Source organism: Theropithecus gelada, chromosome 5 (genome assembly GCF_003255815.1).
Source record: "Theropithecus gelada isolate Dixy chromosome 5, Tgel_1.0, whole genome shotgun sequence".
NCBI classification, from domain to species: Eukaryota; Metazoa; Chordata; class Mammalia; order Primates; family Cercopithecidae; genus Theropithecus; species Theropithecus gelada.
The window spans coordinates 67732342-67748782 of NC_037672.1; the positions used below are offsets into that span (position 1 = coordinate 67732342).

The window sequence follows — 16441 nt, forward strand, 5'->3', positions numbered from 1 at the left end:
AATATCATAAACAGATGGTTATCATAAGCCACACTCTGAGTTTCTATACAATCTCACAGGGTAGATTTTATGTTGTTAATAAGTGCTATTCTATAGATGAAAAAAGTTGAATCTCTGTATTTGTTTTGGTTAACATTTTGGTTTTGCAACCTGAGGATTTTAATTATCTTCCTGATGTTCTAATTTTAATTATATTGTGTTTGTAATTTATAAGTATTTATAGACAACAAATATTTATAATCTTTAAAGTTATCACCCCTCCAGACTCCAGCATTAATTTCTTTCTCCTTTTATCAGGAGGCAGTTCTTAATTATTTAAAGGCAATCCTGTATTATTTCTCCCCATACTCTCCCCAGCTATTTTACATCTTTTTGAAATACTCAGGAAGAGAATCGCTTTCTAGGTGTGGTCTGTCACTGGAGTCATTGGGAGGAAACTTCAATTCTCCACTCCTTGGTATGATGTAAGCTTTGCATACTGTGTGAAAACATTCAGAAAGTGCTGACTGCAGTTCATTTGCATTAAATTCCTTCTGAAGGAAAAACAAAACAAGTTAAATACCTTCTACACAAAGGGAAGCAGAATTTTAAGTTTGGTTTAGGAATGAATGAAAAGTTATAATTTAATGTAAATGAAAGGCTTGTTGCTGGACTGTCATTGCAAGAATAGTCAAGTTTGATCCTCTTTTCACCACTCATGATCAAAATTGTCTTGCTTATCTACATCACAAATGGAAAAAAAAAGAGTCCATTGTTTTAGATTGAATCTTAAAAAATGATAGATATTATTAGTCTTTAATATTTTATATTTCCTTCAAAAATAAATTATTTCACAAACTAAACACTAAAATATACACCTTAGATAATATCGAGTGGTGTGTTTCAGGGTTAGAGGTGGGGTTGAGGTCCATCTCGATATGCTGATGTTGAGGATCTCACCGGCAATGCACATTTGGAAAAACATTTCCTTATTCCACTGTCAAGTTTTAGAGCTACCAGGGCCTTGTAGAAAATGAAACCAAAGCCCAAATAAATTAAGCAACCTGCATATGACTGTTTGAATTAAGTGGCAGAAATATAACTAAGAGGAAGGATACTGATTTTTTTTTTTTTCAGATGGAGTTTCGTTCTTGTCGCCCAGGTTGGAGCGCAGGGTGGCCATCTCGGCTTACTACAACCTCTGCCTCCCAGGTTCAAGCGATTCTCTTGTTAGCCTCCAGAGTAGCTGGGATTACAGGCATGCGCCACTACACCCAGCTAATTTTTGTATTTTTAGTAGAGACGGGGTTTTACCATGTTGGCCAGGCTGGTCTCAAACTCTTGACCTCAGGTGATCCATCCGCCTCGGCCTTCGAAAGTGCTGGGATTACAGGCGTGAACCACTGCGCTTGGCCTGGATACTGATTCTTATTATTTTGACTGTTATTCCATTTTTTTTCCCTCTCCCTCTTATGTGCAAATCTGTTAACAAGTGTCCAAAAATGATAAAGAAAGTTTCCACATGCTGTGGTCTGGTGAAATAATTCTATATCCTGTTTTCAGTTTCTATTTTAGGGCCAATTGTAGACTTTTATTCAGTAGGAGAGTTCTAGGATCTCGGTCCAAATGAATGGTCACCGGGTAATTCCACTGATAACTGGAGGAAGTGATGAACAAAAGCATTAGGGACCAGTGAGTCCAACACAAAGTTTTATCATCCATGTGGAAATGGAAATGCTTTGCCTACTCCAGACTTGATATCCAGATAGCTTCAGTCTTCAGAAACTCTAGTTTATTCCATATTTTACATATAAAGGCTGTATGTTGTTACAAGCTGCGTATGATTTGTATTTGCCTTGGAATTTCCATTCTGTTTTCAGTGGCTTAGATTTAAGACACATGTTTGGTTCACTGGAGGTACCTTAACACTGATTTCATTCTAAAAGCTGATATCACATTCTTTTAGACACCATGAAAACAAGTTTGGGATAAGGTTCATTGAGCAAATAGAATTAGGTCCATCTAGGTGGTAAAAAATGCTGGGTAGTAAGAACATGAAGAACCCAAGCAAGGCATTGCTTTGGCTTGCTGCAAAGTTGATTATTATTCCCATGAAAATTCACATCTGACACAGCCAGGGACATGAAACTCAGTCTTTCTGTAGTGAGAATAATAACCACACAACAACAAAAAACCCAGAGTGAAACAATGAACTTGACTTCTGTCACCGCAGCTTGTTCACTTGGCTTCCATCACTCCTTAAGGATGGCAAAGTCTAAAGGCCAACGCTGAAGTTTATCTTCTTATTTCATTGTGATCCCAACTTTCGTTATTTTCGAGTCTAGTCAGCTTGACAAGTTTTGTTGTTTCATGTGAAAACTTTAATTTTGAGCTCACTGATCTCTACAGATGCCTTGATGAAAATTCTTCACAAAGGCCTCACAGCGGTCGTCTTTCTCCAGAACAGACATTGTAAGGTGATTTCAATTTTAGACACCTGAAACAGAGCATTGGTTTCCATATGAATTTGACTGTGGTTCATATAGGTCATTGAAGCTTACATAAATGCACCCTGCAGCAGTTGCTCTTGGTGTCCCTCCCAGATCGCCTTTACCCATTGGTCAACCCATCCCTCAGCAGCTGTGGGCATTAACAGGCTCATTGGCAGCAGTCTTCTCCCAGGGTCTGCACATGGCCAACTGAGTGCCCTGGCAGGAGATTGCTGGGAGATTACAAGCCCCTGTTCCTTACCCCACATGAGTCCATGATTGAATAATATGGGATACTGAAATCCAGATGCCTCTTCTCCTTGCGAGAAGTCTACACTGCTATTCACATTCTAGATCTCCCTGTGGAATCAGACTGGGGCTACACTTCAGTTAAAGCCACATCTTTGCTTAGCTTCTTCTTGTGCTCCATCTGCTTTCCTTACTTTATTATGGGTTTCACCTAAAATAAAGGTAGAGTACTCCCTCAACCAATCATATGCACAGCAATTTCCATCTGAAGGCTCTGCTCCTAGGAAATCTGACCTCAGAGAGCCACCTTAGTAACATGGAAAAGTCTTACCTCCTTCTCCTCCTCCTCCTCCTCCTTATTATTACATTTCTTGGTCTGTTAGGCAAATCTACAACTGATATAATATAGATTTGATTCTCTCTAAGATGTATTTGTTAAGCAAAATAAACTTTTCTAATTTTGAACAGGCAGTTTTGGTCATTCAGAAATGACAACTTTTTAGAGTACAGCAAGGGAAATGATGTATTTGTATTTTTTTGTTAGGGTATCTCACTTTATTTCTTGACTTTATCCTAGTTACATGGATTTAAGGAAAAATTACTCATGTGGAAAAAAACAAGAATTAAGAATGAATATGTAAATAATTACAATTATTTGTAGATTATCTTCTTAGGTTTTTAGCAAAAGACAGTATCTTCTGAAGATACACCCAGTTGATGTCTGGGAAGAAATGGCCAGTGTTTGTCACACATTTTTATTCAGTTTTTACTTGTTTCTTAATTTTATTTCACTCAACAAATATTTACTCAGAGTGTGTTGTGTGCTAGGCATAGTGTAAGGCACTGAATACACAATTTTGAACAAGATATACTTAGTCCCTACTTTCTTGGGGCCTGCTGTCCTCGTCATTTATAATTTTAATGTGGGCAGACAGAGATAGGATGAAGGGAGACTACTTTTAAACTCTCCTATTACAACTGAAGCAAATTTTTACCACTCATCTGGGTTTATGAGAAAAGGCATGAAAAATATTACATAGAAACTTTTTGCCAGATTTACAGCTCTTTTTTAATTAAAAAAAAATTTACATGTCAATTCCTGGCACATTATAGAGGCTGAATAAATATTTGTCAAACGAATGCATATGAAGTGACTTCATATTTTGTCTTTTTCATACCTTTTTCTTATATAGCAGTAAAAAATAACAAGAAAACCACTTAATAGTAATCCAACACCAATCCCAATTGCAATGTATTTTTCATAAGAATCCACAGCATATGAAGTTAAAGTCAAGTGCTCACACCTTTCTCCAGTATAACCAGTAAAACACCTTTAAGAAAAAGAAAAAAAGTTTAATTTTAAAACCTATGGTGGTAGAAATACAAATAAATAACCTGTTTCAATAAATTTAAAAAAATAAATGGAAATAAGGAATTTAATTTGAAGAGGCAAATACCAAATGAAAGCCAATCTGTTAAGGGCAATGAAGCAGCTGTGAATTTTCCAATAATCATGAAGGCCCCATATTTTCCCTTCATTAGTAGAGGGAAAAGGTAGTATGCTTGCATAATTTACTCTAACAAAATCATTAGTCTATTCTTCCATAGGAGAATACTGAGCAAATCATGATCATAAAAATAGTATCTTAGTTGCTCTAGAACTTCTTATTCCTGTAATGTTTTTGCCTTAGTTTCCTTCATTTCATCCTGAAAACAACTCCAAAACTTAAAATCACCTTTGCATGTTGTTAAAAATGCAGATTCTGATTCAGTAGTTCTGGGGTAGAGCATAGATCCTGCATTTCTAAAAAGCACCAGGTTCAAGAGATGCTGCTAATCTGGCAACCATGTTTTTAATTAATGAGGATTAAATAGTTTAGACAAAAGACTCCTTAGATACTCAAATATGTAGAGGCCTGTCAAGTCATGTTCAGATTATGCACCCTTTTAAACTAAAGAGAGAAAAGTGTGGAAATGTACTATATGAAACAACAGAGGCATAAAATAATCTCCTGTCTCTAGGACTTGGAAAGTTCTTTGCGTTTACCTGCAGATGGCTTTCTCTAGTTCATGGTGGAATGCACAAGCACCATTGATGCAGTAACTGTTATGATCTTCCAGGCAAAGGTGTGAGAACTTCAAGGCTATGGGTCCTTCTACGTTGTCAGCTAGGAAAAGGAGATACAATATTAGCAAATGAAATGTGTCTTACTTTTATGGTAAAATTTTAATACAAATGTAAATAAATTTTTAATTTTAAGGATATTTGGGGGTGGTGCTGTGTCCTTTAAACTATTGATTCTCTTAGCAGGTTGTATTCACAAGGGCTGGGTTAATATCATCTAGACATATGACATATTATTAATTAATTAGGGGATGGAGGTGGATTGATGATTGTTTCATTTTTTAAAGCAGCGTGGTAAGACAGAAAAGGCAACAAATTCGTCAAAAGGTGGCAGCATTGGTTCTAGTCTTAGCAGGTTATTATGAGCAATGCTTCCCAGACTTGTGCCTGAGTACTAATTAATATAGAAGGTCTCACATAATATTTCCATTTTCTTCCTTTACACCTGAGAAGTCAGCACTTGGGAAGATTTGAATTTACACTTGTGAGATAATAAACAAGATTCTTATTCCTGATTCTCTGATGTACAAAAGACATACCTATGCCATTGTTGGTGTTTATGCAGTGGGAATGACCCTTGGGCAAAATTGCATAATTGAGTCCTTTGGGGTATACTTTTTGATTCTTAAATTTTTCTCAAGCAGAATCAATGGCAGTTTACTTGTCATTTTTAGAAATAAACATATTTCCTCATCATTATGATAAAGGTACACCATATTTGCCTTGCTAAGATTAGGCGAATCTTACTTGTTTTTAGGGAAAAAACAGTTTTAAGAGGCATTCGAAGATTACAGACAAGATACTATGCTGTTTTACTTTATTTTGGTGAGAACACACATTACCTTCTAATTCACATTCATTTTGTTGAATAGGATGAATACAATTTATCATTTTAATAATTAATTCTCAGGCAATGAGAATTTTCCATTATAAACTGTGCTGGGTGCTTTCTATTTCAAGACTAAACCAGTCCGATTAACTAAGCCTGAAACTAGATTTTGCAGAAAAATGTGAGAATTAAGCCATTTCTGAAGAAAAGTTATACCAGAGAGACTCATCTTTCCCCTAAGAATGAGGAGAATGATCATAACTTTATAAAAATTTTTCTAAGATACTAGATTGATATTTTTAAGTTAGATAAAAAGCAAAAGGAAAAATTAAAGTTCTCCATCAAGAAAGTAAAGGAAAAATACAGAAATGATATACAGTTGTACCTCCATATTCATAGGATCCACATCTGTGAATTCAACCAAACTCATATGGAAAATATTTGAAAAAAAAAGCATCTGTACATAACATGTACAGACTTCTTTTCTTGTCATTATTCCCTAAACAATGCAGTATAACAACTATTTATATAGTGTTTACAATGTTTTCGGCAAAACTAATCAAGGGATGATTTAAAGTACATGGGTGTGTGTCTATAGGTGATATGCAAATATTTTGCTATTTTATATAAGGGATTTGAGCATCTGTGGATTTAGGTACCCTCTGGGCAGGAAGAAGAGGTCTTGGAACCAATGTTGAACCAATTATGAAGGATGACTGTATTGGATTCCTTTTTAATGTTATTATTACTTGTAACTCAAAAAATTTTATTTGCTGTTCACCATTAAGGAAGAACAAAAATATAGTACTGAGCACGCTATTACGAAGTCAGTCACTGAGAGAAAACTATGCTTCTTTAATTTTCTGCAGTATATTATACTCTTTTTTATTTTTTTATTTTTTTATTTTTTTTTCAGACGGACTCTGGCTCTGTCACCCAGGCTGGAGTGCAATGGCCCCATCTCAGCTCACTGCAGCCTCCCCCTCCCAGGTTCAAGCAATTCTCCTTCATCAGCCTCCTGAGTAGCTGGGATTACAGGCATGTGCCACCATGCCCAGCTAATTTTTGTATTTTTAGTAGAGACGGGGTTTCACCATGTTGGCCAGGCTGGTCTCAAACCCCTGACCTCAGGTGATCTGCCCGCCTCAGCCTCCCAAAGTGCTGGGATTACAGACATGAGCCACTGCGCCAGGCCAGTATATTATATTCTAATAAGCTGTTTCCTCTTTGTTCAAAGGCTTAGAAGACAAATAGTTGGCTAAAAGTTGTTCTAAAACCCACATTGATCTCGTTTTGCAAATCAATAGATATTCAAAAAATCAAATGGGTAAAATATTTTGAGACAGTCATTTAAAATTTTAAATTATTGAGGAAATGAAGAACACTGACATATGACAATCTTCCTTTATTTGCCTGACTCTGAGTACAAGATATTGTTTCCTCTGTCCTAAATCACATTGCCAGCCTTCACATAACAATCAGGATGCAATTTGCGAAAGAATCATAACCACTCAGTCACAGGTCTTGGTAAGCAGCAAGCTTTCCAAGTTTCACCTCTAAGAGTTTAAACAGATTTGAGAAAGAACGCTGATGCTCAAGAGCATCCAGAAGCCACCATGATAATAATTAAATATGAAAGAAAATATATCATCACCATCAATAACAAAAATTGGGTACAAGTGGTTAGGAAATAGAGCATATGCTAAAATAACAACAAAAACTCCAAAGCAAACAAGAAAAAAAGATCATTCCAAAGATGAGGGAAAGTGCTTTTCATCTTGTAGCCATAATGTCTTTGGCAGCAAAGCTTATAATCACAGATCAAAATATAATGTTGCTCATCAAGAATGCCAAAATGGGGACAAACTGTCTCTGAACACACAGGGGTTATTGGGAACCAAGCAGAAATGAAGCAGAAAATGTGGCCTGTTTCACATTCAAGACAGTAACTGAAGACAGCTTTTGTCTCATTTGCTTCACTTCCTCCTTTTAAAAGGGCAATTATTTGCTGGCACATTTATCTGTCACTTCAATTTAATAGCATCCTGCTAAAAGAGTTGATTATCTAATAATAAAATATGTATTAAAAATGGCCAATGTTGCTTTTATCACACTCCAAATTTCTCTCCCAAGTTTCAGAAAAGTCTTGTGAAATATGAAAATGGGAAGAAAATACCTTCTGTTTTGTTAACTGTCCAGTTACCTTGCTGGGCTGTGATTGGAGGTGTTACAGTCACGGCTGCCTCTTCAGTCAGTGCTGTCATTGCTGTATTAAGGGGGCAAAAGCATCTTTAACAGAGAGCCTCCTTCTATGTACAAGCAACAGATGGAAAGTATTCTTATTCTGTTTATTCCTATTCTATTTTTTTTATTTCAGTTGAAATCCATAATGTGACTAGGGCAAAATCCTTAGAGTTTCTCATCCATTCCATTGACTATATTAGGCTTAGAGCAAATAAAAACCCAATTTTTAAGACCATTGATACATTTACATATTAATCCAAAAATAAGAACACTATAGTATAATAACTAAATGTATCAATCACTCTTCAATTGTATAAAGCAAACATTCTGGAGGTCCCAAAAAAGGTGTCAAAATATATTAGGAAAGAAACATACAGGACATAAGAAACTAAATTAAGCCACAGATTCATTACTCTGATCTTTGCCATAAAGAACAACTATTAGAAACCAACTTCTCTCTAATGCAGAGAAAATAAATTCTATTCACATTTTACACTGATACAAAGTTAACAAAACAAAAGGAAATTACCTACCGTTGAATAAAAGATAGACTGATATTGGAACTTCCAAAGCCATTTCCTGTAGCTGCTTAACTTTCCTTCTCTTATCCTTCTAGACTGACGAGTGGAAGGTTTTTATTGAGCTCTGAGTCTTTGTGGCATTTATATTTCATGAAGCGTCATCTGGCAGTTCTTACCAATCAAAAAAATATGTACTTCTGGCAGCAGCAGAAAGCCTCTGGGCGCTCACGCACTTGTTTAGGATACCTGTATTATCTAGCAATGCAATCAACTTTTCTTTTGAAACACTGGTTTCCTGTTACCTGTGGGCATAATCATGTATGTAAAAGTACTTAAAACAACAAGAACAAAATGTGATTTCAGGAAAGGCTCCCATTGGTGTGAAGAGAACTATACCAGCTCCAACAATGCTAGAAACCTATACGGGAGTTCAACAAACATAACTGCAAATTAGGAAGCAGCATAACCTGTTTCTAAAAGAAATATCCCTGAAACTGTAGTTGGTTATACCACCTTTCGTTACAGACTATGAGTTCTATTTCAAATCAAGATAACTTGTTAATTTAGCTGCAGAGAACAGTTAAATATGTGAAAACACGGACATTTCATATTCCATTTTAGTATTTGTTTCTTAGTTTTACTATGATAAGTGCTGTAAATAAAATTATTTGTAATAGTATAACATTCACCTTTCTGTCATCCTGCTATTTAACATTTTTCTGAGTAAATGAAATGGGCTACCATGTTCCAGAAACAACAATGCTTAAATCTGCATCCCAATGATTAAGCTACAGAGAACCAGTAAAGTACCAACATAATGATAATAGCAATAATAATAATATTAAAATTCTCCATTAAGAGAAAATTAAGATGACATTTAGTTTGGATACATCCAATGAATAGAAAGATTCTAAGTTAATACGACATTCAAATTATTTCTCAATGTTCATCTAGTTGTAATTTTTAAAGTGGCACTTTAAAGGCCAAAATATGTCATTACAGCTACTATATTTTACAACTACAGAAATTTTCACTTGCCCCAAATTACTATAAATAATTTATAAATATATCTTCCTGAGGCATTGAGTCTTTCTGCCTGGAATTTCAATTGCTTGTATTTTCTTGAAATTTGAAACCTCAAAACCCTAAAAACGTATTCAAGTCAAGATAGGTTATCTTTTGCATCATCTCCACCCAGCAAATTAGATTTACCAGAAAGGAGCCCATTCACTATTCGAATATAAATGTGGTGTTAGAAATCACACAAGAACAAGCTTGTTGAACTCATTATAACTTGGGCAATCACTTACCACAGGAGTCATCATTTTAAAGTTAAAATAATATAATAGTACTTGACTCACTTTAAATGTGTCTACATTTTGCATTTCTACTTTTGTAGGTTTTTTGAAACTTGTTGATTACTAAGTCAATTTCTGGATAATATATTTCCCAGGCAAATAACATTTGAATTATAAATCGAACAATCTTCTTTGCACAATTGCTGAGTATTTAAGAAGAAATCATTACAAAAGATTAAATAAAGCATCACAATTCTTTTTGTAGTTTCTGGAGGGAGATGTTAGGACTCATATTAAAAACTTTAGTTCTTTTTTTCCTTTCTTTTTTATTTTTATTTATTTATTTGTTTTCTTTTGAGATGGAGTCTCACTCTGTTGCCCGGTCTGGAGTGCAGTGGCGCGATCTCGGCTCACTGCTAGCTCCGCCTGCCAAGTTCACGCCATTCTCCCGCTTCAGCCTCCTGAGTAGCTGGGACTACAGGCACCCACCACCATGCCCTGATAATTTTTTGTATTTTTAGTAGAGACAGGGTTTCACCGTGTTAGCCAGGATGGTCTCGATCTCCTGACCTTGTGATCCACCCACCTTGGTCTCCCAAAGTGCTGGGATTAAATACTTTATTTCTAAGACTGAGACATCAAAGTACAAAGATTATCTTTGTAAAAACTCTTAACTGTAGCTGGTGCAGTCCTTTGCACTTTACAAGTTTCCCTACACATCTCAATTCTTTCTTCAGTAACCCTGGCCCATACAAATCCAGTGCCTAACATCTAGTAAATACTTAATGAATCTGTCTTCAGAGAATAAGGAAATAAATAACAGGCATTATTTCTATTCTCACATGACAAATGACAAATTGAGTCTCAAAAGGATTAAGTGACTTGCCAAAGGACATTTCTAGTCAGGACTTCAATCTTGGCCAGGTGCAGTGGCTCATACTTGTAATCTCAGCACTTTCAGAGGCTGAGGGAGGAAGATTGCTTGAGCCCAGGAGTTTGAGACCAGCCTGGGCAACAGAGCAAGACCTTGACTCTACAAAAAATAAATTAGCTGGGCATGGTAGTCTGAGTTACTTGAGAGGCTCAGTAGGAGGATCACTTGAGCCTGGGAGGTCAAGGCTGCAATGAGCCATGATTATATCATGTCACCCCAGCCTGTGCTACAGGCCCTGTCTCAAACAAAACAAAACAAAACAAAACAAACAAACAAACTAAAGGACTTGAATACTATATTTTCACATTCTAAATCATATGCTGTTTCCATCCCTAACTGTGTTCTCTTGGAGTTGTTGAAGTGATCTCAAAAGAATTCCCTTAATTATCTCCTAAAATCAAGCTTTAAATAAATTACCTTTATTAGAAAAAAACTAAATATTTAATAAACTGTGATTTTCACTGACATCTGGGCTGAGAGATGGAACTGCAGTCTCTCTGATAAACGGGGCCACTTAATATAGAAACCCATCTTCTGCTTTAGTTTATGGTGTATACTAGAAAGTAACTCTAAGTCATCAAACATGTTGCCTTTCCTCTGGGGTCCGTACTCATGGCTCCCACTTACAGTCTTTACAGGAAAGTCCACTCCCTTCACGTCTTCAAACCTCTCACCCAAAAGTCCTTCCTCCAAATCCTAAAGAATGTGGGAGATGGATACTGTAAGGTGGTTTTTCTGATATCTTTATTCATTCTTAATATGCATTAAAGTAGGTTAGGGTGAGAAAGGAGAAGGAAACGAGAGGCCAAGAGCTCCACTATTACTTTTCCTTCATGCCATGTTTTCGGGTTTCTAAATGTACTTATCTTTCTTCTTCTAGAAGTTTATTTTAGAAGAGAGAATATCTGAAAGTTTGTTCTTCCCTCCCCTTTCTATCTTTTTTTCCTTGCTGTTTCACTAACTCAACCAAAATTTATTGCTGGTCATTGGCAGAGAATGGTGATCAGTTCATTGATTCTCTCTCTAGGTTTATTCTGTCACTTTCATGGATTCAGTTGCATTCATTCACAAAATATTGAATGACTACTACATCCATGGCACTGGGCTGGGTGAGATGATATTTGTAAGACAAATAGATAAATCATGCATAGATTTTGACTTCAAGGAACTAAAGGGATCTAGGGAAAGTACATACATAACTGCAGTACTGGGTAGAGAGTGACAACTGCCATGAATGTGTGCATAAAGGGCTCTGAGAAGTAAGGGATGACATTTTTCATGGACAAGTTTCATTTGAAGTGAATCTTAAATAACAAGTAGGATTTAGACACCCAGTGATAAGAGAAAGGACTTGGGGTTGGGGGTGGGATCTGAGGGAAGGTAGAGTGGAGTAGTAAAAGGAGTGGCTTCTGACTCACATCATCCCAACAGATTTTGTTGTGAATTCAAATTCCACCTTTTCTATCTATTTGGCCTTGGCTGAGGCTTTTTAATAATCAGGAGGGTCAATAATTTTCTCATCTATTAAGTGGAGATTGTCAATAATGAGCAAAGACAAAAAAAAAAAAAAAAAGGTACTTTGGGAGGCCAAGTCAGAAGAATCGCTTGATCCCAGGAGTTTGAGACCAGTTTAGGCAATACAGTGAGACCCCTCTCTACAAAAAATTAAAAACTTAGCTGGGCATGGTGGCACTCTCCTGCGGTCCCAGCTACTCCAGAGGTTGAGGTGGGAGGATTGCTTGAGCCTCAGAGGTGGAGGCTGCAGTGAGCAGTGATCACACCACTGTACTCTAGCCTGGGAAACAGAGTGAGACCCTGTCAAAAAAAAAAAAAAAAGAACAAAAGAGGAAAGTATTTAGCACATGCTAAGTGCTCAGTTAAGGATAGTTGTTACTACTGAGTAAGTGTAGAAAGACACAGAGTGTGTATAATGGTTACCAAGGCCAGGAATTTAGTGTGACAGTATATGCTGATGAGTCCTATTCTTATCCTCTTCCTAGACTGATATTACTTCAGAATTCTTATCTATGTATTATGTCATCACCTCAAACTTAACATATTTTAAACTGAACATATTATCACTACTCCAAAGTCAGCTCCCTTTCACAATTTTCTCATGTTAGTCAATGATAACAATTTCTGATCTCTAACTACAATTCTCGTAACTTGCTGAATACTGCCAAATTCTGATTTATCCACTCCTCTAATTTATTTTTGCATACTTATCCAGCTGTACCACTCTCCAAAACAAACCTTTCATTTTTGTCTAATTGCAACTCTTGCTTTCATACATATATGCTAAGCTCATAATAATTTCTGTAACTTTATTATGTTCTTTAGGGTGCTCTTTACAGATACTTTACAGATACAGATGTGGTAGGAGAAGAAAACAATCTCTACGCTCCTCCACAAGGCCGATGTCTATCTTTTAAGGACATCAAATAACTATGAAGTTATGGTTCCAATAAATTGACTTTACCTCTGTAATATGTTGACTCTGTCACCGAACCTTAGGTTCCTCTGAGCTCTCTCCCTGATCAGGTCTTGATCTAGACCCATCGAGCCCAGTTTTAGCAAAGAATCCTGCTAAGTCAGTTTATAGAGAGTCCCTCACCCTTGCTATTTTATCAGTTTCTGATCCCCTTCCCTTGATATCTAAGAATTTGGCCTGCTGTTACCAAGCATCCTGACAAGCCAGTTTAGTGAGAATCCCCCTGCCCTGAATATCTAAAGTTCCTCTTAGTAATTTTCCATCCACCAATCCCCTAGCTCTGCTCATTGGCTATAAATCCCTAGCTGTCCATGTTGTATTCAGAATTAGTTTGGTCTCTTTCATCCACTGCAATGGTCTTCACATCTTCTTGACCGTTTTAAACAAGTGTCAGAGTAATTTTTCTTCTACAGCATCTTAATTAGTTTACAGGAAGTCTAAATTCTGAATGTTATTCCAAAGGAACTATTCCCGCACCTCTGCTGGGGTAGAGCTCAAAATTACAGTCTTCACATTTTCCACATACATGTATTTTAGTCACTTTGTTTTGGGAGTTAGGAACCCTTAAAAAATAAAGAGGCCCTTTCTGAATGTTTGCTTGGAAGCTTTAAATTTAAACTTCTGTCAGGGTTATCAGACAACAATTGGTCTGAATTGACTGTGGAATATGCTATATAACCTTTTCTTTCACATTTTAGAAACTTGTACATTTCTCCAGGATGTAGTAAGGAAATGGGTAAGAAATTTATATCTATCTTAAGAAAAAAAGAATATAGCTTTTCTTCAAATTGCTTTTATTATAGAGTTGCAATGGTATTAATTATAAACATCTAGTCTATTTTCACACAAATAGTCATGAGTACACACTGATAAAGACATGCGCTGGGTAAGAGTCATTATTGGTACATAAACATACTGGGATTTGGGCATGAAAACACAGTATCAATTAAACAGCTTTAGCAGTCTCAAAATAGACTTCAATGACATTCATATATATTTCCTAATTTAAATTGTGTTAGAAACGTTGTGTCTACTTTGAGGAACAAATGCTGTAACAGAAGAGGGAAGACATGTAGGCAAGAAGGCAGGAGATTTTTAGTTGTATACTAAGGTTTAGCTTTGGCACATTGAAAGTATCATGTTTTCCTATTAGATTTCTGAATTTGTGAACAAACGTTAACAGCTGCTGTTCTTTAATATGACCTAATTCATACAATATTTGTGGGAAAATACAACTTTAGTTTTGTCTGTTTACTTATTTTTTGATTTTTCCATTATTTCTCAGTGAAGGTACTATCCAAATATTTTTTAGAAGAAGAAAGAAACAACATTTAAGCCTAAGACATTCTTCATGTATTTTCACTGTGGCAAGTAGTCATTCACAATGTGATATAATCATTACTCTTAGTAGTCACTCACAATGTGATAAAATCATTACCCTTCCAAATAGCATTGCATTTTTGCCTTCCTGGAATATTTTCCTTTCCTTAAATAGAACATCATTTCTCATTAGGATGGACTTATAGGATGCATTTGGGGGACAGTTGAGATCAAGATTTCATTTTCAATATTCCATTTTTCTTGCAGTAAACAAGCTCTTTTTCAGCATATGACATAGATCATAAAATATACTGAAAATGTGAGCATGCAAATAGCAAAACCTAAATTACATTTTATATGGGTACCCATTTGGCTGACAGGACATTTGTTGAAAACATATATGTAATATTTAATTGTGTCAAAAATATATTTATTTATTATGAGCCCTTTATTGTTTTAATGTTAAGAACAAATATCCTCAAAATAAACAATTGCTACTAAAATTTTCATTGGAATTGTTTTGGTTGTTTTCTTAAAACTCAAAATAAATTAGCAGGAAATGCATAAAATTATGTGAATCATTTGATTCACAATGATTTCACCCATGAAAAAATAAATACCATGTAGAAATAAATAGCTTTGTAGTAAAATATAAAGGTTTTACCCTTTGTCAAATAAACAAATAGCATGACTTCAGTTTGCTTCATCCTTTCATGTGATCTAGTAAATGATTTGTTTAGCTGCCAGAAGGGTGTTCTTCAGAAGCATTGCCACTGTCATGGGTCCCACACCTCCTGGAACTGGAGTGATAAAGCCAGCTTTCTTCTTAACAGCTGATGAGGAAAAAAAACAAACAGAATATTCTTTATTTTAAAATTATCTGAGATTTTAATATTTTTAAACATGCTGAATATAGTGCTTCTTTCTTCGTTATATATACAAATAATTTTTAGAATCAAGTAGGCTGTAATAAACAGACAAACACACACACACAAACAGCACGCTCACTTAGACGGATAATTCTGTGGATGGTATCTAAGGTGGACAGAAAGACCACAATGGACCAACACTGTAGGTTCAAGCTCCATGCAGCTCAGTTTGTTTTATATAACGAAACCCATAATTGACCCAGTTACCTGTAATTCTAGTTAACTAATTCTAAAATACATGATACTGGTCACAAAAGGGACACAGAATATAGAAAGTTCAGCACATACCATTTATTAAGTAGAATTATTCCTGTTAAAACAATATCACAATGTATATGTGGATAATACATTTCAATTCAAGTCTAGTAAGTATCATTAAATATACTTGAATTATGAACACATACATACTCCCCTTCAGAGGTATGGAAACTTATTCAGTGAATACAGATGGTCCCCAGCTTGCAATGGTTTCACTTAAAATTTTTTGATTTTTCAACTGTGCAAAAGCTATACAGATTCAGTGGGAATTATACTTCAAATTTTGAATTTTGCCCTTTCTCCCAGGTAGTGATATGTGATACAATACTTCTAAAGATGCTGAGTAGTGGGAATAAGCCAAAGCTCCCAGTCAGCCATGAGATCAACCAATGATCAACCATGATCAACCAATACTCTACAATGTACTGCATTATGAGATTATTTGTCCAAATATAGGTTAATGTAAGTGTTCTGAGCATGTTTATGGTAGCCTAGACTAAGGTATGATGTTTGGTGTATTAAATGCATTTCTGACCTAATGATATTTTCAACTTAGGATTACCGGGATGTAATCCCATCATAAGTCATGGAGAATCTGTATACTTAAAGAAAATGGCAGATAACTTTCAGCAAGTTATATTTAAGAATGTTTTCACACCCACAGTATGAAAGGTGAATGACTTACTGCATTCATTTACTTGATGGTATGGTGGTTTACTGTGTGTGTGTGAAATAAGAGCAATGAAGTTTTTTTAAATAACTTTTAGTAAAAAGT

At 35.6% G+C, this 16441-nt stretch overlaps 2 protein-coding genes across 9 annotated transcripts in view; both read right to left on the reverse strand.

The window, feature by feature from the left end:
* Positions 1-262: 262 nt before the first annotated feature.
* Positions 263-8555, reverse strand: EPGN (epithelial mitogen). 7 transcript variants are annotated; one of them, XR_003119544.1, is made up of 6 exons: positions 8449-8555; positions 7848-7937; positions 4765-4885; positions 4022-4048; positions 2731-2928; positions 263-2476 (listed from the first exon to the last, which is right to left on the reverse strand). XR_003119544.1 is itself a non-coding variant. In XM_025386433.1 (5 exons), the coding sequence occupies exons 1-5, from the start codon at positions 8489-8491 to the stop codon at positions 2419-2421; spliced, it is 312 nt and encodes a 103-aa protein (XP_025242218.1). In that variant the 5' UTR covers positions 8492-8555; the 3' UTR covers positions 263-2418. The 7 variants fall into 7 exon arrangements, 6 of the variants coding, with proteins under 6 accessions (XP_025242218.1, XP_025242217.1, XP_025242215.1 ...); XM_025386433.1 differs by lacking the exon at positions 2731-2928 and having other exon boundaries at positions 7875-7937; XM_025386432.1 differs by lacking the exon at positions 2731-2928.
* Positions 8556-13936: 5381 nt separating this feature from the next.
* Positions 13937-16441, reverse strand: part of MTHFD2L (methylenetetrahydrofolate dehydrogenase (NADP+ dependent) 2 like) — a 119242-nt gene continuing 116737 nt past the window's right edge. For both annotated transcript variants that reach the window (XM_025386424.1, XM_025386425.1), the window contains one exon: positions 13937-15312. In XM_025386424.1, the coding sequence (XP_025242209.1) occupies positions 15200-15312 (113 nt within the window). In that variant the 3' untranslated portion in view covers positions 13937-15199. The remainder of the gene's footprint in view (positions 15313-16441) is intronic.

What these genes read in the sequence shown, in the direction of transcription:
- EPGN (XM_025386430.1), bottom strand. Translation starts at nt 8,491, where the DNA reads ATGGCTTTGGAAGTTCCAATATCAGTCTATCTTTTATTCAACG. An exon ending in CTAGAGAAAGCCATCTGCAG is followed by an intron (nt 4,049 to 4,764) that starts GTAAACGCAAAG and finishes TTTTTCTTAAAG; the next exon opens with GTGTTTTACTGGTTATACTG. An exon ending in TACTGCTATATAAGAAAAAG is followed by an intron (nt 2,477 to 3,895) that starts GTATGAAAAAGA and finishes GCTCTGTTTCAG; the next exon opens with GTGTCTAAAATTGAAATCAC.